This window comes from Oncorhynchus gorbuscha, linkage group LG14 (genome assembly GCF_021184085.1).
Source record: "Oncorhynchus gorbuscha isolate QuinsamMale2020 ecotype Even-year linkage group LG14, OgorEven_v1.0, whole genome shotgun sequence".
Lineage (NCBI taxonomy): Eukaryota > Metazoa > Chordata > Actinopteri > Salmoniformes > Salmonidae > Oncorhynchus > Oncorhynchus gorbuscha.
In genome coordinates this window covers 39,796,942-39,822,790 of record NC_060186.1, presented here as the reverse complement: position 1 = coordinate 39,822,790, position 25,849 = coordinate 39,796,942, and the positions used below count along the sequence as shown (strand labels likewise).

The following is a 25,849-nucleotide window of genomic DNA, read 5'->3' as shown; positions in this document are numbered from 1 at the left end:
TTGAGCGTTTACCCCACAAAATGAGAAAGTGATTTCATACCAAAATCAAAATACAAAATCAAAATACAAACACAAGCCATACATTTTGGCAGTGTAATATGTCCATGGATAGTCCTCAAATCTAAACAAAAATATAAAACACATCAGGTAAAGTATTGGTCCCATTTTCTTAAATAAAAAAATAATTTAAAAAAAGTATATTTCTCATATTTTGTGCTCAAATTTGTTACCATCCCTGTTAGTGAGCATTTCTCCTTTGCCAAGATAACCCATCCACCCGACAGGTGTGAAATATCAAGAAGCTGATTTTAACAGCGTTACAGGTGAACTTTGTTATTGGGAAAATAAAAAGGCCACTAAAATATGCAGTTGTCACAACACATTGACACAGATGTCTCAAGTTAAGGGATCGTACAATTGGCATGCGGACTGCAGAAATGTCCAGAGCTGTTGCATGTTCATTTCTCTACCATAGCCGCATCCAACGTTGTTTTATAGAATTTGGCAGTACGTCCAACCGGCCTTTCAACCCCAGACCACATGTAATCCAGGATCTCTGGCTTCTTCACCTGCGGGGTGACTGAGACCAGCCACCTGATGTAACAGGGGAGTATTTCTGTCTGTAATACTAATTTATGGAGATAAACTCATTCTAATTGGTTGGACCTGGCTACCCAGTGGGATACCCAGGCCCAACCAGGACTGTGTCTCTCTGCCCAGTCATGTGAAATCCATAGACTAGAGCATAATTTCTTTCAATAGACTGATTTTCTTATATGAACTGTAACAGAGTAAAATCCCTGAAAATGTTGCGTTTATATTTTTGTTCAGTATAGTTACAACAACAACTTTCCTATCTACAAGGGGTACCAGTACCGAGTTGATGTTCAGGGGTACGAGGTAATTGAGGAAGATGTGTACAGTTGAAGTCGGAAGTTAACATACACCTTAGTCCAATACATTTAAACTCAGTTTAACAATTCCTGACATTTAATCCTAGTAAAAATTCCCTGCCTTAGGTCAGTTAGAATCACCACTTTATTTTAAGAATGTGAAACGTCAGAATAATAGTAGGGAGAATTATTTATTTCAGCTTTTATTTATTTCATCACATTCCCAGTGGGTCAGAAGTTTATACACTCAATTAGTATTTGGTAGCATTGCCTTTTAAATTGTTTAACTTGGGTCAAATGGTTTGGGTAGCCTTCCACAAGCTTCCCACAATAGGTTAGGTGAATTTTGTCCCATTCTTCCTGACAGAGCTGGTGTAACTGAGTCAGGTTTGTAGGCCTCCTTGCTCGCACACGCTTTTTCCGTTCTGCCCACAAGTTTTCTATAGGATTGAGGTCAGGGCTTTGTGATGGCCACTCCAATACCTTGACTTTGTTGTCCTTAAGCCATTTTTACACAACTTTGGAAGTATGCTTGGGGTCATTGTCCATTTGGAAAACCCATTTGTGACCAAACTTTAACTTCCTGACTGATGTCTTGGTGTTGCTTCAATATATCCACATAATTGTCATTCCTCATGATGCCATCTATTTTGTGAAGTGCACCAGTCCCTCCTGCAGCAAAGCACCCCCACAACATGATGCTGCCACCCCCGTGCTTCACGGTTGGGATGGTGTTCTTTGGCTTGCAAGCCTCCCCCTTTAACCTCCAAACTAAACGATGGTCATTATGGCCAAACAGTTCCATTATGTTTCATCAGACCAGAGGACATTTCTCCAAAAAGAATGATCTTTGTCCCCATGTGCAATTGCAAACCGCAGTCTGGCTTTTTTATGGTGGTTTTTGCGCAGTGGCTTCTTCCTTGCCGAGTGGCCTTTCAGGTTATGTCGATATAGGACTAGTTTGACTGTGGATATAGATACTTTTGTCCCCGTTTCCTCCAGCATCTTCACAAGGTCCTTTGCTGTGGTTCTGGGATTGAATTGCACTTTTCGCACCAAAGTACGTTCATCTCTAGGAGACAGAAGGCGTCTCCTTCCTGAGCAGTATGATGGCTGCGTGGGCACATGGTGTTTATACTTGCGTACTATTGTTTGTACAGATGAATGTGGTACATTCGGGCGTTTGGAAATTGCTCCCAAGGATGAACCAAACTTGTGGAGGTCTACAATGTTTTTTCTGAGGTCTTGGCTGATTTCGTCTGATATTCCCATGATGTCAGCAAAGAGGCACTGAGTTTGAAGGTAGGCCTTGAAATACATCCACAGGTACACCTCCAACTGACTTAAATGATGTCAGTTAGCCTATCAGAAGCTTTTAAAGTCATGACAAACTTAAAACGGAGTTTAAATGTATTTGGCTAAGGTGTATGTCAACTTCCAAATTCAACTGTAACTAGGAAAAAAGTGACAGATAGTAATTAAACAGTAGCAGCAGAGTATGTGATGAGTCAAAAAAGTAAATAGTTAACCAAATGGCTACCCAGACTAACTATTTAGCAGTCTTATGTCTTGGGGGGTAGAAGCTGTTTTAGGGTTTGGTACCGTTTTCTGTGCAGTAGCAGACAGAACAGTCTGACTTGGGTGGCTGGAGTCTCACAATTTTTAGGGTCTTCCTCTGACACTGCATGGTACAGAGCTCATTGATGGCAGGTAGCTCAGCCCCAGTGATGCAGTGGGCCGTCTGGACTACCTTCTGTAGCACCTTGCGGTCGGATGCCAAGCAGTTGCCATACCAAGCGGTGATGCAGCCAGTCAAGATGCTCTCAATGGTGCAGGTGCAGAATTTTTAGGACCTGAGGGCCAATAGCAAATAATTTCAGCCTTCTGGAGGAGGAAGAGGCGTTGTCGTGCCTGCTAGTGTTTGGACCATCATAGATCCTTAGTGATGTGGACAACGAGGAACTTAACCCACTTCACTACAGCCCTGTAGAATGGTGGCGTGCTTGGCCCTCAGTTTCCTGTAGTCCATAATTAGCTAGTCTTGCCTACTTTTTTTTTTTTCACTACACTGCCAGGTCACTGACCTCCTCCCTATAGGCTGTCTCATCTTCGACCGGTGATCAGTGGAGGTCGACCGATTATGATTTTTCAAAGCCGATACCGATTATTGGAGGACCCAAAAAAGCCGATACCGATTAAATCTGCAGATTTTATTTACATGTATTTATTTATAATAATTACAACATTGAATGAACACTTATTTTAACTTAATATAATACATCAAATCAATTTAGCCTCAAATAATGAAACACGTTCAATTTGGTTTAAATAATGCAAAAACAAAGTGTTGGAGAAGAAAGTAAAAGTGCAGTATGTGCCATGTAAAAAAGCAGAAGTTTTAGGTTGAGGTTATTATAGGACTATTTCTCTATACCATTTGTATTTCATATACCTTTGACTATTGGATGTTCTTATAGGCACTTTAGTATTGCCAGTGTAACAGTATAGCTTACATCCCTCTCCTCACCCCTCGAACCAGGAACACATCGACGACATCCACCCTCGAAGCATCGTTACCCATCGCTCCACAAAAGCCGCGGCCCTTGCAGAGCAAGGGGAACAACTATTAGCGCGCAACCCGCAGGCTTGAAGTCATAAACAGCTCAATGCTTTAAGCATTGCGAAGAGCTTCTGGCAAAACGCACAAAAGTGCTGTTTGAATGAATGCGTACGAGCCTGCTGCTGCCTACCGTCGCTCAGTCAGACGGCTCTATCATAGACTTAATAACACAGAAATAAGAGCCTTTGGTTATTAATATGGTCAAATCCAGAAACTATCATTTCAAAAACAAAACTTTTATTCTTTCAGTGAAATACAGAACCTTTCCATATTTTATCAAACGGATGGCATCCAAGTCTAAATACTGCTGTTACATTGTACTACCTTCAATGTTATGTCATAATTATGTACAATTCTGGCAAATGAATTAGTCTTCGTTAGGAATAAATGGCCCAAACTGCTGCATATACCCTGACTGCTTGTACGGAACGCAAGTGACACAATTTCCCTACTTATAAGGAATTCATGTTAGTAGGCAATATTAACTAAATATGCAGGATTAAAAATATATACTTGTGTATTGATTTTAAAGAAAGGCATGGATGTTTAGGTACACATTGGTGCAACGACAGTGCCTTTTTCGCGAATGCGCTTGTTAAATCATCACCCGTTAGGCGAAGTAGGCTGTGATTCAATGAGAAATGAACAGGCACCGCATCGATTATACGCAACGCAGGACACGCTAGATAAACTAGTAATATCAACCATGAGTAGTTAACTAGTGATTATGTTAAGACTGATTGTTTCCTTTATAAGATATGTTTAATGCAAGCTAGCAACTTACATTGGCTTCTTGCTGCCCTCGCATAACAGGTAGTCAAGCCTGCCACGCAGGTTCCTCGTGGAGTGCAATGTAAGGCAGGTGGTTAGAGCGTTGGACTAGTAACCGGAAGGTTGCAGAAACAAATCCCAGAGCTGACCAGGTAAAAATCTGTCGCTCTGCCCCTGAACAAGGAAGTTAACATTTACATTTACATCTAAGTCATTTAGCAGACGCTCTTATCCAGAGCGACTTAACCCACCATGAAAATAAGAATGTGTTCTTAACTGACTTGCCTAGTTAGATAAAAGGTGGAGAAAAAAAAAATAATCATCCACAATCGATGTCCAAAAATACAGAGTATTATGAAAAGTTGAAATCGGCCAATTAAAATCGCCCATTCTGATAAATAATTGGTCGACCTCTAGTGATCAGGCCTACCACTGTGGTGTCTTCTGCAAACGTAATGGTGTTGGAGACATGCACGGTCATGGGTGAACAGGGAGTACAGGAGGGGACTAAGCACGCACCACCGGGGCCCCGTGTTGATGGTCAGCGTAGCAGATGTGTTGTTGCATGCCCTCCCCACCTGTGGGTGGCCCGTCAGGAAGTCCATTATCCAGTTGCAGAGGGAGGTGTTCAGTGCTAGGATATTTAGCTTAGTGATGAGCTTGGAGGGCACTATGGTATTGAACACTGAGTCAACAGCATTCTCACGTAGGTGTTCCTTTTGCAAAAGTGGGAAAGGGCAGTGTGGAGTGCAATAGAGATTGTCTCATCTGTGGACCTGTTGGGGCAGTAAGCAAATTAGTGGGTCCAGGGATCTGTGGACCTGTTGGGGCAGTAAGCAAATTAGTGGGTCCAGGGTGTCTGGGATAATGTTGATGTGAGCCATGACCAGCCATTCAAAGGATTTCCTGGCTACAGATGTGAGTACTACGGGGCGATAAAAATTCCCTTAACACATGTCTAAATGACTATCTATAATGACTAAATATGTATACATTTCAATCAGGATGTACTAATCAGAATACTATGTTACTGTATATGTACTAATCAGAATACTAAATGTTACTGTATATGTATGAATTTTCTTATCAGATCCCAGTACTGAAAATAATGTGTGTGAATGTGGTCAAGAGTTTAGTAACAATGACTGTCTGTTCCTTGGTACAAATGAATCAGACTGGCTAAAATGCTTATCTACACAAGAAAACCTTGACTGGTAAATTATATTAAATTGGTAGGGAGACAGATGTGGGAAGGCTTGAGACACAGCCTTGGTACTGGAACGGAGATGGCACGGGTAGTGTTAGAACTAATGATGTCATTTTCAGTTTATAACCTGTGGTTACCTGTATTGTGGCAGTACTCGCTTGAATAAAGGCTGTTACTTGACTTTTAAGACCGGGCTCTGTCCATTCCTATAAAATAAGGGTCTTACAAATTCTTATGAATTAACAGAGTGTTTAATTTTAATTGGGAATTAAAACAGAGGAATTAAATTCCTTCAACAACAGGTTACATTGGTGTTCTTGGGCACAGGAACTATGGTGGTCTGCTTACAACGATGAAAATGTGTTATTAGCAGTTCTGAGGAGGACATTTTAGCACCGTAAAGTGACTTTTTCAAATCTTCCTACAGTCACATGCAGGTAAGGAATTTTGATTTCTATACAGTATCAGAAAGAACAGATTGAGGTTTCCAAAACACTTACCTTCGGGCTTATTTTTTTACAGGGACAGTGCAAATTAAATCAACATTTCAGTAAAAGTTCCTGTTTTAGCCAACTGGCTAATTTTCAACCACAGTCCCTGGGCAGGTTATTAAAAACTATTACAATACAGACAATCAATGAGCAGTGAGCACATGCAAAGCAACATAGGACAAAAAAGCAACAAGACAAAATAAATAAAAATCACCAAAGTGTTTCCACAAGCTACAGACAACATGGAAAGTGGCCATACACAACTAGGGATTATGTTGGCCTTTAGCCTTTAGCCATGTCTTCATGTTTTTGTGAAATTGTGATAGGTGGTGCAAGATGTGTCGGATGTTCCAAACATGGGAAGCACTCAGAGAAAACAGATTGACTAAAGTTGCTTATATATACAGTCACCTCTCATGGCAGACCTTGTGGATCTGCTGCCATATGTTTGGGATTTCTGTTTAACAAAAATACTGAGTGGGGGGGGAAGCCAGGCCATTTAGGATCTTGAATACAAGACACGCGTTGGTGTATTGCACATGATTATTCCAACTCAGGAGCTCATGCTTTCTGAGGATGTAACAGTGATGGCTATTGGGCTTTCTATTAAGCACTTTGAGAGCCTGTTTGCAGACTGACTGAATGGGTTTTATTGTTGTACAACAATCTTGGTCCCAACTAGTCAAGTAATATGTTAAGTGGGGGAGTGTCATAGATTTTAAGTACAGTTTAGCTACTTCTGTAGTCAAACAATTTCGTGTACATCGGAAATTAGCTAAGTTGAATTTGGTTAGAGTTAACTTTTCCACCTGCTTTTACAGAGAGAGGTTGGAATCAAGTATGATATCAGATACCACCTGGAGTTTCTCCCCTGACACAGACATCTGGCTCAGTAGCATCAGTTGCCCGCTTTGTGAACAACATGCAGACAGTTTTTTTCACATTGAGATGCTAACATGAGTCACTGAGCCACCTTGTAACCTGGACCATTACATTAGTGAGTTAGTGTGCAGCTTGTTGTTTGTATGCACATATATCACCGCATCATCTGCATACATTTGAACTTCAGACCAAGTACAGACAGAAGGCAGGTCATTAACGTACAAGCTGAACAGGAGGGGCCCCAGTATTGACCCTTGGGGCACGCCCACATCATAGCTAAGAGTGGGCGACAGCTTATTGCTCACTCTGACACACAGTTCTGCCTTCAAGGTATGATTTCATCCATCTCAAGGCATCAGGGGAAAAGTTGAACTTGGACAATTTTGTGATGAGATTCTCATGGTTAACAGTATCAAAAGCCTTCCTTAGGTCCAGAAACACAGCCCCAACAACGCCCCCTTTGTCCATCTTGGACTTGTTTTTCAGAAGAAAGCAGTTGGGCTGTTTCTGTGGAGTGTTTCGCTCTGAAGCCAAACTGCATGGAGTGTAATGTGAAGGGGCTGTTGTTGAGGTGGGCAATCAGTTACTCTGCTACACACTAACAACCTTCAACACCAGAGGTAGAATATTAACTGGCCTGAAGTTACTATTATCTTTGCAAAAGAGATTAGTGTGACGCACACTAAATGTACAGTTAGTTGTGTTTCTGTTCATTGGGGAAGAATGCTTTTACCGAAATGTCAGTCCAAGTTCTCGCCATTGCAATGAATTTATACTACCGTTGGCCAGTAGGAGGCAGTGAGACGTGTTTGCTTGGCACTATATGCGATCTGGGACTACGGTTCTCTCATTTCATAAATTCCTGTAACACAGGATAAATTATCTGCTGCAGCAGTCCCAAATCTGGGAGGTCAGTAAAGTGCAAAAAGACATAGAATATTAACTTTTTATTTTTACATTTAACCTTTAACTAGCCAAGTCAGTTAAGAAAAATTCTTATTTATTTATTTTGAACATATACAATTACTAACTTCTTACAGGACAGAAAACACACGTTGAGCGTAAAATGAAATTGAGATGCAGTCCTTCCATTTAGAAAAAAATTAACTTCTAAACATCTTTATTTTTGAAAAAGACACACCTAACAATATCCTAAGGGTTTAGAGAATTTAATGTTGTAACGGCGATGTTTAAGAACATTCTAATTGTTATACTGTAAATGTTAGAAAAGCTGCTAGCTGTTGGCTAGCTCCAGTCAGCTGTTGGCTAGCTCCGGTTAGTGCTACGCTAGCTTGTTCAGTCATTTTCCAATAATTAACATTAATGTCAGTTGCAATAGTCTTGTCTTTCTATTAGCTCTTCTTACACTGGCGAATGTATTTTGAGCATGGGTATGAAGTAACGTAAACTCACCCCATTCCGTACAAATGTGCGCAACATTCAAACGAGGTTACAAAGAAAATTAATGGGACTCTAGCGACTGTGTTGACTTCAAAATCGGGGGTGTGAACTAGGTTTCTATTCAAGTGTTGATCAACATGGTAATGGCTCTATAATATTGGAGAAAAGCTGAAAAAAAACAGACCCTCCGTTACATCGTGACGTGTCATGTCGTAACGTAGAGCATGCATAAAGCAACTATTTCTGTCTTACAATCTCTCACCTGGTGGAGATCTTTTTAAAACAAGAAATGGACAGTGACGGGGGTAAGGGGGGGATACCTAGTAATTTTTTGCATCATCATTGCATGCGATCATCATTCTCAAAGCCGCCGTTTACTTCTAAGATCACTTTAGCACAACCCTAAAAACCCGATTCAAATTCGACACAAACCTTCAAATAGGTATGTAATTACACATTATATAAACTCATTAGTGTTTTATTTACATTTGAGGCGATAAGGTGATAAGTTGGACAGATCGAGTGGGAAAAATGCTTTTTTTCACAACATCTCTCCTTCTCACTATCACGCATTAGTTTCGCTTCCCCACGTGCCATTTTTAAAAAGACCCGACAGGGCTCTGCTTGAATTATGCAGAAATGGGCAGCGTTTAGGTCATGTAATTGATTTTGTTGGAAAGGGGAGACATTGTGCTTTACAATGGTATTGACATTGCAGTTGATCTGGAAGTATTACGTTTTTGGGGCGCTAAAATAAGGTCAATTGTACAAAAGTGAGTTATTTGAAGTTAACGTAAACTGAGTTATTCCAGTCTTTAAAGGCTTTCATGTTTTACAGTCTCCTATGGGGCTATAGTGGGCAACAATCAACTTCATAATTATAGCCTAAACAGGCAAATTCAGATTAAGTGTTTGGGGTACAAATGTAAAGAATTAGAGGATGTGAATTGGATTTTAATATTTTTTTATGTGTAAATTGATGCATGTTTGATATGTGTATGAAGTAATGTCAGGTATGTGAGATTCAAGACAAAAAAACATTGAAATACAATGAAAAGACAGAAAGACAGTTTGCACTAGAGAATGTTGAATAAAATAATTGAGAACCTTTGAAAGAGAAGCCCGTTTCATCATCTATCCTGTTACAGGAACTATTATCTGCCACACCAGTCCCAAAACTGGGACCTATAACATTGTTATATTTCAAAATATACCTTTTTCCCAGAATAACTGCTGTTCCATGCACACAGTAGCAGATTGTTACTGTAGACTAACTCAGGATAATGCTAGTGTTCATTGAAAAACATTAAAAATAAATCAGTTACCCAATACCTTTAGAAACATAACCAAATAAATTGTTCCGAAAGTATATACAGTGCCTTCAGAAAGTGTTTACACCACATTTTGTTACAGCCAACTCAAAATGTAATAAATGCAATATTTTTCTCCCCTCAACCATCTACACCCCCCCCAATGTATTGAAAATGAAATACAGAAATCTAATTTACTTAAGTATTCACACCCCTGAGTCTTTCCGGGTAAGTCTAAGAGCTTTGCACAACTGGATTGTACAAATATTTGCACATTATTCTTTAAAAAAAACAATATTTAACAGTTTCACGTTGGTTGTTGATCATTGCTAGAGTCATTTAAGTCTTGCCATCGATTTTTCAAGCCAATTTAAGTAAAAACTGTAAATATGCCACTCAGGAACATTGTGGTAAGCAACTCAGTGCATATTTGGCCTTATATTTCAGGTTATTGGCATACTGAAAGGTAACTTTCTCTCAGTGTCTGTTAGAAAATAACCTGGTTCAGTCTGCTTTCCAAGAGTTTCTGTGCTTAGCTCTAAATCGGTTTCTTTTTGCAAAAATAAAAAACTCCCTAGTCCTCGTCAATGACAAGCATACCCATAGCATGATGCAACCACCACCATGCTTGAAAATATGAAGAATGGTACTCGGTGATGTTTGGGGAAAGCGCTACACAACACTTTGTATTCATGGTATTGTGTCACTTTTGTTGCAGTTTTACTGTAGGGACTTACGGCAAAAACAGGATGCATGTTTTGGAATATGTTTTATTTTGTACAGGCTTCATTTTCACTGTCAATTAGGATAGTATTGTGGAGTAACTACAATGTTGATGATCCATCCTCAATTGTTTCCTATCACAGCCATTAAACTCTGTTTTAAAGGAGTCTGCCTAGTTTGAGAAACACTAATGTACTGGTTAGAGCCAGTTTGCACTGTTCTGTGAAGGGAGTAGTATGCAGCGTTGGACGAGATCTTCAGTTTCTTGGCAATTTCTCACATGGAATAGCCTTCATTTTTCAGAACAATAGACTGACGACTTTCAGAATAGAGTTCTTGGTTTCTGGCCATTTTGAGCCTGTAATCAAACCCATAAATGCTGATGCTCCAGATACTCAACTAGTCTAAAAGAAGGCCAGTTTTATTGCTTCTTTAAATCAGGACAACAGTTTTCAGCTGTGCTAACAAAATTATAAACTTTGATAAGCTATTTGAATGGTAGTGTGTGTGTGATATATATATGCCAATGTATTAAAAATAACAGAAATACATTTACATAAGTATTTAGACCCTTTGATGTGAGCTCAACTGTATCCCGTTTCCACTGATCATCCTTGAGAGGTTTCTACAACTTGATTGTAGTCCACCTGTGGTAGATTTAATTCATTGGACATGATTTGGAAAGGCACACAAACCGGTCTATATATGGTCCCACAGTTGACAGTTAGATCAAAAACCAAGCCATGAGGTCAAAGGAATTGTCAGAAGAGCTCCAAGACAGGATTGTATCGAGGCACAGATCTGGGGAAGGGTACCAACATTTGTTTGACAGCATTGAAGGTCCAAGAACACAGTGGCCTCCATTAATTCTTAAAAAGGAAAAAGTTGGGAACCACCAAGACTTCACAGAGCTGTCAAACTGAGCAATCGGGGGGAGAAGGGTCTTGGTCAGGGAGGTGACCAAGAACCCAATGGTCACTCTGACAGAGCTCTAGAGTTACTCTGTGGAGATGGGAGAACCTTCCAGAAGGAAAACCATCTCTGCAGCACTCCACCAATCAGGCCTTTATTGTAGTGTGGCTAGATGGAAGCCACTCCTCAGTAAAAAAAAATGATACAAAATACATTTTAAGAAAGGTACAAGACAGCCCCCTTGGAATTGGCAAAAAATGCACCTAAAGGACTGAACATAAGAAACAGGATTCTCTGGTCTGATGAAAACAAAATTGAACTATTTGGCCTGAATGCCAAGTATCACACCTGGAGGAAATCGGGTACCCTCCCTACAGTGAAGGATGATGGTGGCAGCATCATGCTGTGGGGATGTTCTCCAGTGGCAGGGACTGTGGGAGACTAGCCAGGATCGTGGCAAAGATAAATTAAGCAAAGTACAGGACTCTGAATGTTAAAGTACGGTTTATGGTAGTGACTAATAACATGATGAAATCTTTAAGTTACCAGTTACCGCCATCACCTCCATAACATCAGGAAGATCAAAAGGAAGCAGACAAGGGATTTCCAGAAGTATTCTCAATTTTCTTTAACAGAGGAACCCACATTCACCAAAAAAGTTACAGAAAAGTCACATGAAATAACATCAGGAACACGATAGGTCTTATTTCCAACAATTGAGATGAATAAGATCTACAACTATAACAGTTGATTAATGATTTTCCAAGTTGACTTCATATTATTTAATAATTCTTGGAATTTTGCTTTTTTGGATATCCAAACTATGTGAGAAAATTTGTTCTTAAACTTTTTGTAATTTGCAATGAATTTTAGTGAGACAACTCAAAACGCGAAATTCATTAACGCCAAGATAATGGAATTCATTGCCCTTGACAATCAACCGCTCTCTGTCATGGATGTTGGCTTTTGCCGACTTGTCGAGCACCTCGGGCCCCGGTACACACTACCAAGTAGGCGCTATTGTTCAGATGTAGCCATACCGGAGTTACACGGAGTTGAGCCCTCTCCTGTACTCCCTGTTCACCCATGAGTTACTTGAGCTACTTGCTATGGGTGTCACTGCTATTAGCTTCACGAAATGCCTGCTCAACAAACTGCCGAATGTACTCTAATAGAGGCTGTGAACAAGCGAGTCGGTGGCATTCTCTCTGAGCCGCTTTACTGTGTCGCCACCATGCTCGATGCTAGGTACAAAGACCACTACTTCGATGCAGACAAGAAACAGGGTTTACATGAAATGTTACAGATACAGCTGGACAAGATGGAAACGGACACAGTGACAGTGCGCACCGAAGAGGAGAGTCCACGGACAGACAGAGCTGGACAAGATGGACACAGTGAGTGGAGAGTCCACGGACAGACAGAGCTGGACAAGATGGAAACGGACACAGTGACAGTGCGCACCGAGGAAGAGGCCACGGACAGACAGAGCTGGACAAGATGGAAACGGACACAGTGACAGTGCGCACCGAGGAAGAGGCCACGGACAGAGAGCTGAAACCTCACTGCTTGAAATGTATGATGAAATCTTGGTTGAGAATGAAACGACTTAAATGAACAACGAAACAGCACAGCAAATGAAAGAAATAGGTTTTATGTTTTACTGGTAATGGGGATATACGTAAATGCCAACAAACTAACTTTGTCAGTTTGTGCGTTTCAACTATACTAGAATGCTTAAAAGGCCGCTAAATGTTAAACGCTAAAGGTTTTTTGGCAAGGAAAATATCAGCCAAAAATGTCCCCTCATACCTCAGATTTTAAAATCTCCACAAGAAATGCCAAGAGCTTATACTGACTGAAGAGAGAAATTGTCTGGGCTTTCCCAAGTTCAAGGAAATGGCCTCAATATTATATTTTGTTAGTTTATTAGGTAGCAAGTCAAAGTGAAGGGTATAGGAATGTGTTGGGAAGAGGCGGGGGGGTGGGCATGTGGGGTTTTCACATCTGAAGACTCTTCTCAGCTGACAGCGAGGTAGTTGAAAGAGTGTTTGAGTGTGTTCATGTGAATACACCCCATCTAGAGCACAGAGTTTCTCTTATCAACAACGAAACGGGTCAATGGCAGATAAAAGCTCACCTGTCATGAGTTCGCATGAAGTCCCACGATTTCTTTGTCCCATTCTGTGAACACAAAAACAATACATGAATGACATTCACATTCTGAAAGAACTGTGCTAGGATCTAGTTAATTGTCCTACATGTTGGTGGGCTCGGATGGATATCAAATCATCCATTAACTAGGACGGTATCCAGATTCATATGGTCATGCCGGCCTTTCATCGCGGGATTTACAGTATTGCCGTCTTAGTACACAAGGGGCAAAAAAATAAGCTAATTGGGCATCAGTTACCAGATTGCTAACAACATTTGCACAAACTAATAGCAGATTTCAATATGAAGACCGCTAGCGAGTGCAAATGAAAAACAAATTACAAAGAAATTATAAAAAGTTATACAAGTAGTAGCTACTTAAAGTAATTTTTGGTGAGTTTGGACATTTGCAAGCAAAACGTACTGGAGAAAAGTAGCTATACATCAGTAAGAGCGCCGTCTACTGATGGAATGCCTGTTGGTGAATTCTCATCCGAGTTTAGAAGTGCAACTGAAGCACAAAATTTGCCTGATGCCGAGCAAAACTACAATAAGAAGCATTTATATACAGTACCTGTCAAAAAAAAGTTTGGACACCTACTCATTCAATTTTTTATTTTGACTATTTTCTACATTGTAGAATAATAGTGAAGACAAACTATGATATAACACATACGGAATCATGTGTTAACTAAAAAGTGTTCAATCAAAATATATTTTATATTTGAGGTTCTTCAAAGTAGCCACCCTTTGCCTTGCCTTGATGACAGCTGTGCACACTCTTGGCATTCTCTCAACCAGCTGTATCTGGAATACTTTTTCAACAATCTTGAGGGAGTTCCCACTGAGTTCCCTCTGCTTTTCCTTCACTCCGCAGTCCAACTCATCCCAAAAGATCTCAATTGTTCCTGTTCCCAAGAAAGCTACGGTAACTGAGCTAAACGACTACCGCCCCGTGGCACTCACTTCCGTCATCATGAAGTGCTTTGAGAGACTAGTCAAGGACCATATCACCTCCACCCTACCTGACCACCCTCAGAGTGTGGTGTCAGGTAAATAACCTCACACTCAACGTCAACAAAACAAAGGAGATGATCGTGGACTTCAGGAAACAGCAGAGGGAGCAACCCCCTATCCACATCGACGGGACAGTAGTGGAGAGGGTAGAAAGTTAAGTTCCTCGGTGTACACATCACGGACAAACCGAATTGGTCCACCCACACAGACAGTGTGGTGAAGAAGGCACAGCAGCGCCTATTCAACCTCAGGAGGCTGAAGAAATTCGGCTGGTCACCAAAAGCTGTATGACCGCCTGGTACGGCAACTGCTCCGCCCACATTCCGTAAGGCTCTCCAGAGGGTAGTGAGGTCCGCAGAACGCATCACCTGGGGCAAACTACCTGCCCTCCAGGACACCTACACCACCCGATATCACAGGAAGGCCATAAAGATCATCAAGGACAACAACCACCCGAGCCAGTGCCTGTTCACCCCGCTATCATCCAGAAGATGAGGTCAGTACAGGTGCACCAAAGCAGGGACAGAGACTGAAAAACAGCTTCCATCTCAAGGCCATCAGACTGTTAAACAGCCATCACTAACATTGAGTGGCTGCTGCAATACATGTAAAAAATGTATCACTAGCCACTTTAAACAATGCCACTTAATATAATGTTTACATACTCTACATTACTCATCTCATATGTATATACTGTACTCAATACCATCTACTGCATCTTGCCTATGCCATTCTGCACCATCACTCATTCATATATCTTTATGAACATTTTCTTCATCCCTTTACACTTGTGTGTATAAGGTAGCTGTTGTGAAATTGTTAGGTTAGACTACTCGTTGGTTATTACTGCATTGTCGGAACTAGACACACAAGCATTTCGCTACACTCGCATTAAACATCTGCTAACCAAGTGTATGTGACAAATAACATTTGATTTGAATTGGGTTGAGGTCAGATGATTGTGGAGGCCAGGTCATCTGATGCAGCACTCCAGCTCTCCTTCTTGGTCAAATAGCCCTTACACAGCCTGGAGGTCTGTTCAAATCAAATCCCCATCCAAAAAGGGGTGCTAATAAACACATATTACGCACCTTCAAAGTGCTACAAATGTTGGGTAAATCAAATGGGGGAAGAAAAAAAAACAATTAAAATGTCTAAAAATATATTTTCACATTGTCATTATTGGGTATTATGTGCAGACGAGTGAGATTTACATTTGATTTAATCAGGCTGTAACACCACAAAATGTGGAATAAGTCAAGAGGTATGAATATGTTCTGAGCTTTTGAGATTTCAGTAGGGGTGCATGTCAATTCTAGCTAGGTGGCTGTCAGATACTGTTTGCCGCTAGATATCGTGTATGTGTGTGGTGTACTGATTCAAAGAACCCATCAGATGAAATTTCAAAATAAAATTCATTATAGGGCTAGTAGATTGAAGTTAATAGGCGATCAGCAATTGATACTTTGGGAGCAGGTAGCATTTTCTGTCTAGCTTAGTGTGACAAAGTGAAAATGTAGAGTTTCCATCAACCTCGCACGCAATGTAGATATCAAAGAATGCCGCAACTCGCGAGTAGAGTAGTGGGTGAAACCATTCACTTCAGGAAAAGGGGTGATATAAATAAAGTTACCTTTCATTATGTGTTGCTGAATTCATAAGAATATTTGCTGCCATTGTATTAAGGTTGGTAATAGAAGAGGTCTTCAGACTTACCATTTTTGTATTATTTTCTTTGAAAGAACAACTAGTGGGTTTTGAGTGCTTCTCCCCTATTTGGGAAGTTGGGTCTGCCTGCTCCTCAGTCAGAGAGATATTCTGAGAGCAGGATCATGTCTCCTTCCTCTGTATATAAAAACTGCATAAAAAGTGTTGTTGGAAAACAGGTTCATATATCCTAAATTAAATAGCGAATGTGACTATGTACAGTTGTAGTCAAATTTCTTGTTAAACTATAGTTTTGGCAAGTCTGTTAGGCCATCTACTTTGTGCATGACAAGTTATTTTTCAAACAATTGTTTACAGAAAGATTTGACTTATAATTCACAGTATCATAATTCCAGTGGGTCAGAAATTAAAATACACTAAGTTGACTGTACCTTTAAACAGCTTGGGAAATTCCCAAAAAATATGTCAGGGCTTCAGAATCTTCTGACAGACTAATTGACATAATTTGAGTCAATTGGAGGTGTACCTCTAGATGCATTTCAAGGCCCATCTTCAAACTCAGTGCCTCCTTGCTTGACCTCATGGGAAAATCAAAAGAAATCAGCAAAGACCTCAGAAAAAAAAATTGTGGACCTCCACAAGTCTGGTTCATCCTTGGGAGAAGTTTCCAAACACCTGAAGGTACCACGTTCATCTGTACAAACAATCGTACGCAAGTATAAACACCATGGGACCAAGCAGCTGTCATAACGCTCAGGAGGGAGACGCGTTGTGTTTCCTAGAGATGAACGTACTTTGGTGCAAAAAGTTCAAATCAATCCTAGAACAACAGCAAAGGACCTTGTGAAGATGTTGGGGGAAACCAGTACAAAAGTATCTATATGCACAGTAAAACGAGTCCTATATCGACATAACCTGAAAGGCCACTGAGCAAGGAAGAAGCTACGGTTCGCAACTCCAAATGGAGACAAGATAGTACTTTTTGGAGAAATGTCCTCTGGTCTGATGAAACAAAAACAGAACTGTTTGGCCATAATGACCATCGTTATGTTTGGTGGAAAAAGGGGAGGCCTGCAAGCCAAAGAACACCATCCCAACCGTGAAGCAAGGGGGTGGTAGCATGTTGTGGGGGTGCTTTGCTGCAGGAGGGACTGGTGCACTTCACAAAATAAGTGGCATCATGAGGAATGACTATTTGGAGATATTGAAGCAACATCTCAAGACATCATTCAGGAAGTTAAAGCTTGGTTACAAATGGGTTTTCCAAAATGGACAATGACCCCAAGCATACTTCCAAATTTGTGGCAAAAATGGCTTAAGGACAACAAAGTCAAGGTATTGGAGTGGCCATCACAAAGCCCTGACCTCAATCCTATAGAAAATGTGTGGGCAGAACTGATGAAGCGTGTGCAAGCCTGACTCAGTTACATCAGCCCTGTCAGGAGTAATGGGCCAAAATGCAACCAAGTTATTGTGGGAAGCTTGTGGAAGGCTACCTGAAACATCTGACCCAAGTTAGACAATGCTACTAATTGAGTATATGTAAACTTCTGGCCCACTGGGAATTTGATGAAAGAAATAAGACATTCTTAAAATAAAGTGGTGATGCTATCTGACCTAAGACAGGGAATTATTACTAGTATAAAATGTCAGAAATGGTGAAAAACTGAGTTTAAATGTATTTGGCAACATGCATGTAAACTTCCATCTTCAACTGTATATATTTATTTTGCCGTTAATGTATTTAACACCTAATTCGGCAAGTTAACCAAGTTTTTACTGGCTTAGCTAGCCATGTTAATGACGAGCTAACTTGGCCACTGCACTACAATGTCACGATAGCTATTGCTAGCAGGTGATTTATTGAAATATTAAGTGAATGTTTATTTTCATATAAACATTCACTTAAATATAAGAAGGGTTGTAGTTGTGCTCTGTATTTATAGATTAATATCACTTCACGTTGAGGGCATGTATCATTAATGTCGCTCCTATCTAAAAGATGTCGTGTCCTACCTAACCAGTGAACGTGTGAATGTGACCGTCCTGTCAATGCCTGTCATCACGGTTTGATATATTTTACTGCAGATGAAAACCCGAGTCAACCTGAAGTGTGGGTGTCTGTGTGCCTTTCTTCTGGGGGGGGGGCTGTGTGAAGTTGGTTACAAAATTGGTGCCATGACCCGGATCTACAAGATCACCGGGAATACAGCAGTGCTCCAGAGAAGAGAACTACACCTGCCGTCAACTTTAAGGAGACAGTCAATTTGAATATTCGTCATGAATAACATGTCCACACCTAAGAATCCAGGTACTCTGGTCAAGCACAATGGTGATCCACCACTTTTACTGGTGTTAGGTTCTTATTTTTCAGAGTAAATAACTCAAGGACACTAGAGAAGTTTATCCAAGTTTAATTCTTCCCATAGGGATGGCAGCTGTATTCAGACAACAACAAAAAACATCTCACCATCACAGATAGATATATATCCCACTTTAGACACTCCTCTCATCTTATGGTTCCACAGTAACAGGGTAATAGAGTAAAAAAAAACTTATTACTCCCTTCAGGGGATCTGACCTGACCTCAACTCCTCCTTCACCTAATTATCAGATGCCCATCTGCTTCCCCTATAGCAATCCTGTGACTTCCTCCCGTCCATCCAACACATTCCAAAGCCTTCTGTCTTTCTTCAGAGAACCATTAACTTCAGACATAAAACCCAGTCTCTTTCACTCCTTATATTCTATGCTTCTGATCCATCATTTACTTAATATCACCTACCACTGCGACCTGTATGCTCTAGTCGGCTGGCCCTCGCTACATATTCGTCGCCAGACCCACTGGCTCCAGGTCATCTATAATTCTTTGCTAGGTAAAGCTCCGCCTTCTCAGTTCACTGGTCACGATAACAACACCCATCCGTAGCACATGTTCCAGCAGGTATATCTCACTGACTATCCCCAAAGCAAACACCTAATTTGGCCGCCTTATCTTCCAGTTCTCTGCTGCCAGTGACTGGAACAAATTGTAAAAATCGCTTTAGTTGGAGACTTTCTTTCCCCCCCTCACCAACTATCTGAGCAGCTTACATAGTCCATCTGTAAATAGCCCACCCAATCTACAACTACCTCATCCTCATACTGTTTTTATTTACTTTTCTGCACACTAGTATCTCTATTTGCACATCATTATCAGCTCATTTATCACTCGTGTTAATCTGCTAAATTGTAATTATTCACTCCTATGGCCTATTTATTGCCCATCCCCTCATGCCTTTTGCACACACTGTATATTGACTTTATTTTTTCTACTGTGTCATTGACTTGTTTATTGTGTTATTGGCTTTTTTATCATTTACTCCATGTGTAACTGTTGTCTGTGTCACACTGCTTTGCTTTATCTTGGCCAGGTCGCAGTTGCAAATGAGAACTTGTTCTCAACTAGCGTACATGGTTAAATAAAGGTGAAATAAAAAAATACAAATCTAAATTAGAGGTCGACCGATTAATCGGAATAGCCAAATCGGAAATCTGTATTTTTGGACACCGATTTGGCAGATATTTTATTTTTTGTACCTTTATTTAACTAGACATGTCAGTTAAGAACACATTCTGGTGGGGTTTAACTGCCTTGTTCAGGGCAGAATGACATATTTTTACCTTGTCAGCTCGCGGATTCAATCTTGCAACCTTTTGGTTAACTAGTCCAACGCTCTAACCACCTACCTCTCATTGCACTCCACGAGGAGCCTACCGGTTACGCGAATGCAGTAAGAAGCCAAAGTAAGTTACTAGCTAGCATTAAACCTATCTTATAAAAAAACTTTTAAGAACTATAAATCAATCACTAGTTAACTACACATGGATGATGATATTAAGGTAAACTGTCATGAAATCTGATATGTGTGAGCCATCCACTTTCAGAGGTGATGGAACAGATACATGTAATGTGTATGAGTGGCAGGAAATGATGAAATGATGAAGACTTTCTTGGTAAAGAAAGGTTACAAAACGTTCTTTATTACCCTGAAGTTAGTGTTGCGGAGTACCTACAATGTTGTTGATTCATCCTCAGGTTTTCTATCACAGCCATTAAAACAGTTTTAAAAAGTCACCATTGGCCTTCATTTTCTGCTCAAAGGCTCTCTGTACACTATGCACATCTGATAAATAAAATGCATAAAGAATATACAAACTGGCCAATTTAATTCCACTAAATGATGCAAATGAACCAATAGAACGATAAGCATAACCAGTCAAATGTATTTACATCAACTGGTATTTCCTTCAATGAATAGGCTAAAAAAAGCATTATTTCACAATGGGATTTTCCCTCTCATCCTGGACACTTGGCTGGTGCCAATTTTCTATTTATTTTTACAGTCAAAAGCAGTCTATTACCGGCTTACAGACACCCACGGGCTCCTTGTAAAAAAAGGTGCTTCTAGAGCCCTGACAATTATATGTACACTGCTAGTACCCCTGGTACACACACCACACACACCAATATATGTTAATGATATGACCACCTTACTTTAAATGAATGGGTTTAACATGCTGCATTTCTCTTTTTATTCCATACAGACTAATTAGCATATTACATATATCATTTGCAAAGTTGTATAACAAGTTAATCAAATGTAATGAATTGTAACTCAGTTTTGTATAAAGCATGAACATCTGTTAATATGACCACCCTACTTCACATTATTGGGCTTAAATTACTGTAAATATATATTCTGTCGTGCCTAATTTGCATAATATAGCATTTCTATTTCATAAGTTGCACTTTACTTTTAATCAATTTAATTACAATATGATCCCCCTCTCTTGAGATATTGGACAAAACATGTTAATATAAATAAAAAATCCAGACAGGTGATGGTGAAATTATTAACTAGGATTAACATTGACCTGTCTGCAACCTTGTTGATCTTTTCAGATATCTTGAAAATAAGATCTCAGCAATGGCTAGTCCTATCTTCATGAAATCAAAAAAAAGTATTGTGTTCATGAGAAGTTTCTCTATAACAATACAAAGTATAACACCAGACCCAAAGTTTCATTTTGTCCTTTAACGCCCTACTTAAAGTATCAAGTCTCTGCTATAACACAGCGGATGGGGAAGAAATGCCATACCAATAGGGCTCAACAGTGGTCATTCAGCCTAAGACTCACAAACACCTAAAGAGCAACAATGGGCCAGAGAAGCAGAACACTTCCACACTCAATGACAGGAAGCATTTGGCCAGGACCACAATCCCAGATGGGGAGAACACTTGGGACGGAAATATCTACAGATGCCCTCCTGCCGAAACGGTGCCTAATGCCCTTCATGAAATTCACAGAAGGAGAAATGTCATTATGTCAGGAAAGGTTGAGTGAAGTGATGAAGCGTTGCCCGCCCCAAAGAGTCTCACTACCAAAGAAATCACAGCAGAACATTTCTACATTTCCTGAAGGAAAGTGTCAAAGGAAGCAATGGCACAGCCTTTGACCAGCCTCTAGAAGCCTACATGCATGTTATTGATTGACCTGAGCATAGCTTTCGATCCAGAAAGTATTAACAGCCTAATTCAAGAATGGCAACGACTGTTACGGAGTCTAGTATTCCTTTATCCAACATATCATACTGAAACAACGACCACAAATCCTGGTGTATCCATCTTCCAAACAACTAGCTACTGTACGTACCTAAGAGGATAGTTACTAGTGGAATCAATGTAGCTAACTAGAAAGCTATCCTAACATGCATTTTATCTCCCGAGGGGCCAGCTGCCCTTTAGATTAAAGACTCAGGTAGATGAACATTTTCACAAGATGATTTGTGGGCCATAAAATACTGGTGGGTTCTATACATAAGTGGACTTGTGTGGGTTCCCTAGATATATTCAAATATATCACTGAAAGTAAAATGGGTTTGCAAGCTCAGTACAGCACCAAATGCTCAACATCCGACCTCATAAAATCACTATCAAACTAGCAAGGCCATCTCTAGTTTGACACATCCCAACAAGGCCTGACATTACATGACTAGGCTAGCTAACGCTCAACGTGCAACAACAACCACAGGAGAAATGTAGATATTGTAGCTAAGCATCAGGTTGTACATTTCCAACAAACTAGCCAGTTGCTTAACTAGGTTGCTAGTTAGCTAACGTTAATGTAAAGCATATGCTCATGAGACAGTAACTGATATGTTAGCTACTTGCCTGAAAATCTACATTTCATGCTAAGAGAAAACATTTGGTGGCAGTGGTGAAGCAAAGTTAAGATAGCTAAGTCCATAAGTGTCACTGAAATATGGTGTACTGTATTTTTATGAAGGTTATGCCGTTGAAGCAGCACAATAAAGCAATGGGGGAAAGAATGGGGGTTGGGCTACTAGCAATAGAAATGAATGAGTCGGGGAATTCAGACTAGATTCAGACGCGAGTGAGCTATTTTGACTCACCTGGTTATAGTGCACCCTGAATGGTTTCAGATAATTGGAGTTGGTGCACGGAACGACCTGGATATCATGTATCTGCTCCATAGTTCAGACTGCTAGCTTTCCACCGGTGCTTATCTCACGTCAGATAGCACAAACCACAGGTCGGAGTGGAGAATGAGACAAATTCCTACGGTTCCCTAGTAAGGACAAAATACACTCACTTTTAATTGGAAGTCTTCTTATTCTTCTTCTATGCGATTTAACGGCGGTTGGCATCCAATTTGTTGCATTGCCGCCACCTACTCGACTGGAGTACAACTCCCTTATACTTTGCTTGAAACATTAAAATGTACTAAATAAATACCCTACCATCTAACACTACACTCACTAATTTCTAAATTATATCAAATAAAATTAACACCAGCCTTCTCCACTAATTTAAATGTATTTATTCCTACCTCATGCCATCATCCTGAAAGGATGGGACATCACCACTTAACACACCCTGTAACTCTTCTGATGTCAAGTCTTGTACACCCAAATACCTCTCTGCATCTGCCACCACAACCTCCATTTTCTGCAACTTCCGTTCCATCTCTGCAGCACAGCTGATAACCATTGCTATAAATGCTAAAAATCCAATCTTACTGAAACCTATATCACTTTTTGGCCTGTCCCTCTGTACTGGTATATCTCTACTACTCTCACCACTCCTCCCCCTTAACACAACTTCCTCTACTTTCTTCACTGCCTCAGCATATGACAACGTCTGCACTACTCTAACCCTGGAATCCTCACCTGCCACTCTCGCACGGGACATTTCTGATCCCCAGTGTCTTGTTTTGCACACTTTGTACAAAATAATAAAATGCAGTACTACAGGATATTTCTTAACGTAGCTCTTTATTAGCTACCTATAACTGGCATGTTCACGTATCGCTAACCAGGATCAAACTGCCCATGACCTAACCATTTGGGTGGTCTTAACCAATCATAGCACAGTAACCAGGTGAGTCATGGCGGTAAAATGCATCCAATTACAATTCAGTATGTTTACACATATGAATATTACACCCAGCTCCATGGACACCTCTGCAATTAACACATTTCACTACTTTCCCCAATACTACACATTCCCTTTTATCATTCCTTTCTGCACATTTCTCACACCCCCCTCCTACACACTGCTGCCACATGCCCGTAAGCTTGACACCTGTAACATCGTAACGTATTCGGCATATACGCTTGTACAGGTTAACTTAAATATCCTAACTTCACTTTGTCAGGCAAAGACTCAACTTCAAAACTCAGAAGAACAGACAATGACTCTTCTGTTTCCTCACTCTTGCCACCCTGTTTGCGTCGCATCAAACGACAAGCATCACATACACAGGGAATATTTCCCCTCAGCTGGTCAACATTTCTATTTACTGCTACCCCAGTTATCACTCCTTTCATTGGTGCTCTTTACTTGAGAACGAAACCATTCACTTTTCTTGCCCAAATTCATTTTACTTCGAGCTCCCTCTGACCAACAGAAACACAAACAATTATCACTGGACCATTTCTGGTTACCCTCACTGATTCCACATTACCCAACTCTTTTTTCACCGACCGTGAAACCACAAATGGATCAGCCAAAAGGAAAGAGTCCACTTTTTCCATAAACGTCACTCCTACTTTCACAGACTCATCTTTTTCCTGATCCACGGTTCATACCTCGGTCTCCGATATCTATACCACACCTACCTCCTGATCCTTGGTTCATACCTCGGCCTCCGATATCTATACCACACCTACCTCCTGATCCTTGGTTCATACCTCGGCCTCCGATATCTATACCACACCTACCTCCTGATCCTTGGTTCATACCTCGGTCTCCGATATCTATACCACACCTACCTCCTGATCCTTGGTTCATACCTAGATCTCCGATATCTATACCACACCTACCTCCTGATCCTTGGTTCATACCTAGATCTCCGATATCTATACCACACCTACCTCCTGATCCTTGGTTCATACCTCGGCCTCCGATATCTATACCACACCTACCTCCTGATCCTTGGTTCATACCTAGATCTCCGATATCTATACCACACCTACCTCCTGATCCTTGGTTCATACCTCGGTCTCCGATATCTATACCACACCTACCTCCTGATCCTTGGTTCATACCTAGATCTCCGATATCTATACCACACCTACCTCCTGATCCTTGGTTCATACCTCGGCCTCCGATATCTATACCACACCTACCTCCTGATCCTTGGTTCATACCTAGATCTCCGATATCTATACCACACCTACCTCCTGATCCTTGGTTCATACCTCGGTCTCCGATATCTATACCACACCTACCTCCTGATCCTTGGTTCATACCTAGATCTCCGATATCTATACCACACCTACCTCCTGATCCTTGGTTCATACCTCGGCCTCCGATATCTATACCACACCTACCTCCTGATCCTTGGTTCATACCTAGATCTCCGATATCTATACCACACCTACCTCCTGATCCTTGGTTCATACCTCGGTCTCCGATATCTATACCACACCTACCTCCTGATCCTTGGTTCATACCTAGATCTCCGATATCTATACCACACCTACCTCCTGATCCTTGGTTCATACCTCGGTCTCCGATATCTATACCACACCTACCTCCTGATCCTTGGTTCATACCTAGATCTCCGATATCTATACCACACCTACCTCCTGATCCTTGGTTCATACCTAGATCTCTGATATCTATACTACACCTACCTCCTGATCCTTGGTTCATACCTCGGTCTCCGATATCTATACCACACCTACCACCTCCGATAATTCACACTCATTCACTTCCATTTCTCCTCCTGTCTTCAGCTCAGAAATAAAAACAACAGTAAAAAGACAGTTAAAAATTACAGTAGCGAGGCTATAACAGTAGCGAGGCTACATACAGGCAGTGGTTAGTCTGGCTGATTGAGGAAGTATGTACATATAGATATGGTTAAAGTGACTATGCATATATGATAAACAGAGAGTTGCAGTAGCGTAAAAGAGGGGTTGGCGGGTGGTAGGTGTCGGGACACAATGCAGATAGCCCGGTTAGACAATGTGCTGGGGCACTGGTTGGTCGGGCCAATTGAGGTAGTATGTACATGAATGTATAGTTAGAGTGACTATGCATTTATGATAAACAGAGTGTAGCAGCAGCGAAAAAGATGGGTTGGGGGGAACACACTGCAAATAGTCCGGGTAGCCATTTGATTACCTGTTCAGGAGTCTTATGGCTTGGGGGTAAAAACTTTTGAGAAGCCTTTTTGTCCTAGATTTGGTACTCCGGACCACTTGCCATGCGGTAGTAGAGAGAACA

General features: G+C 40.8%; 1 protein-coding gene across 1 annotated transcript in view; it reads right to left on the bottom strand.

Annotated features, from left to right (window-relative positions):
- Positions 1 to 22,691, bottom strand: part of LOC123995644 (uridine diphosphate glucose pyrophosphatase NUDT14-like) — a 29,847-nt gene extending 7,156 nt beyond the window's left edge. Inside the window, exons 1-2 of the mRNA XM_046299293.1 lie at positions 22,507 to 22,691; positions 13,351 to 13,394 (exon numbers count right to left, since the gene is read on the bottom strand). Coding sequence (XP_046155249.1) covers positions 13,351 to 13,394; positions 22,507 to 22,587 — 125 coding nt within the window. The 5' untranslated portion in view covers positions 22,588 to 22,691. The remainder of the gene's footprint in view (positions 1 to 13,350; positions 13,395 to 22,506) is intronic.
- Positions 22,692 to 25,849: the final 3,158 nt, after the last annotated feature.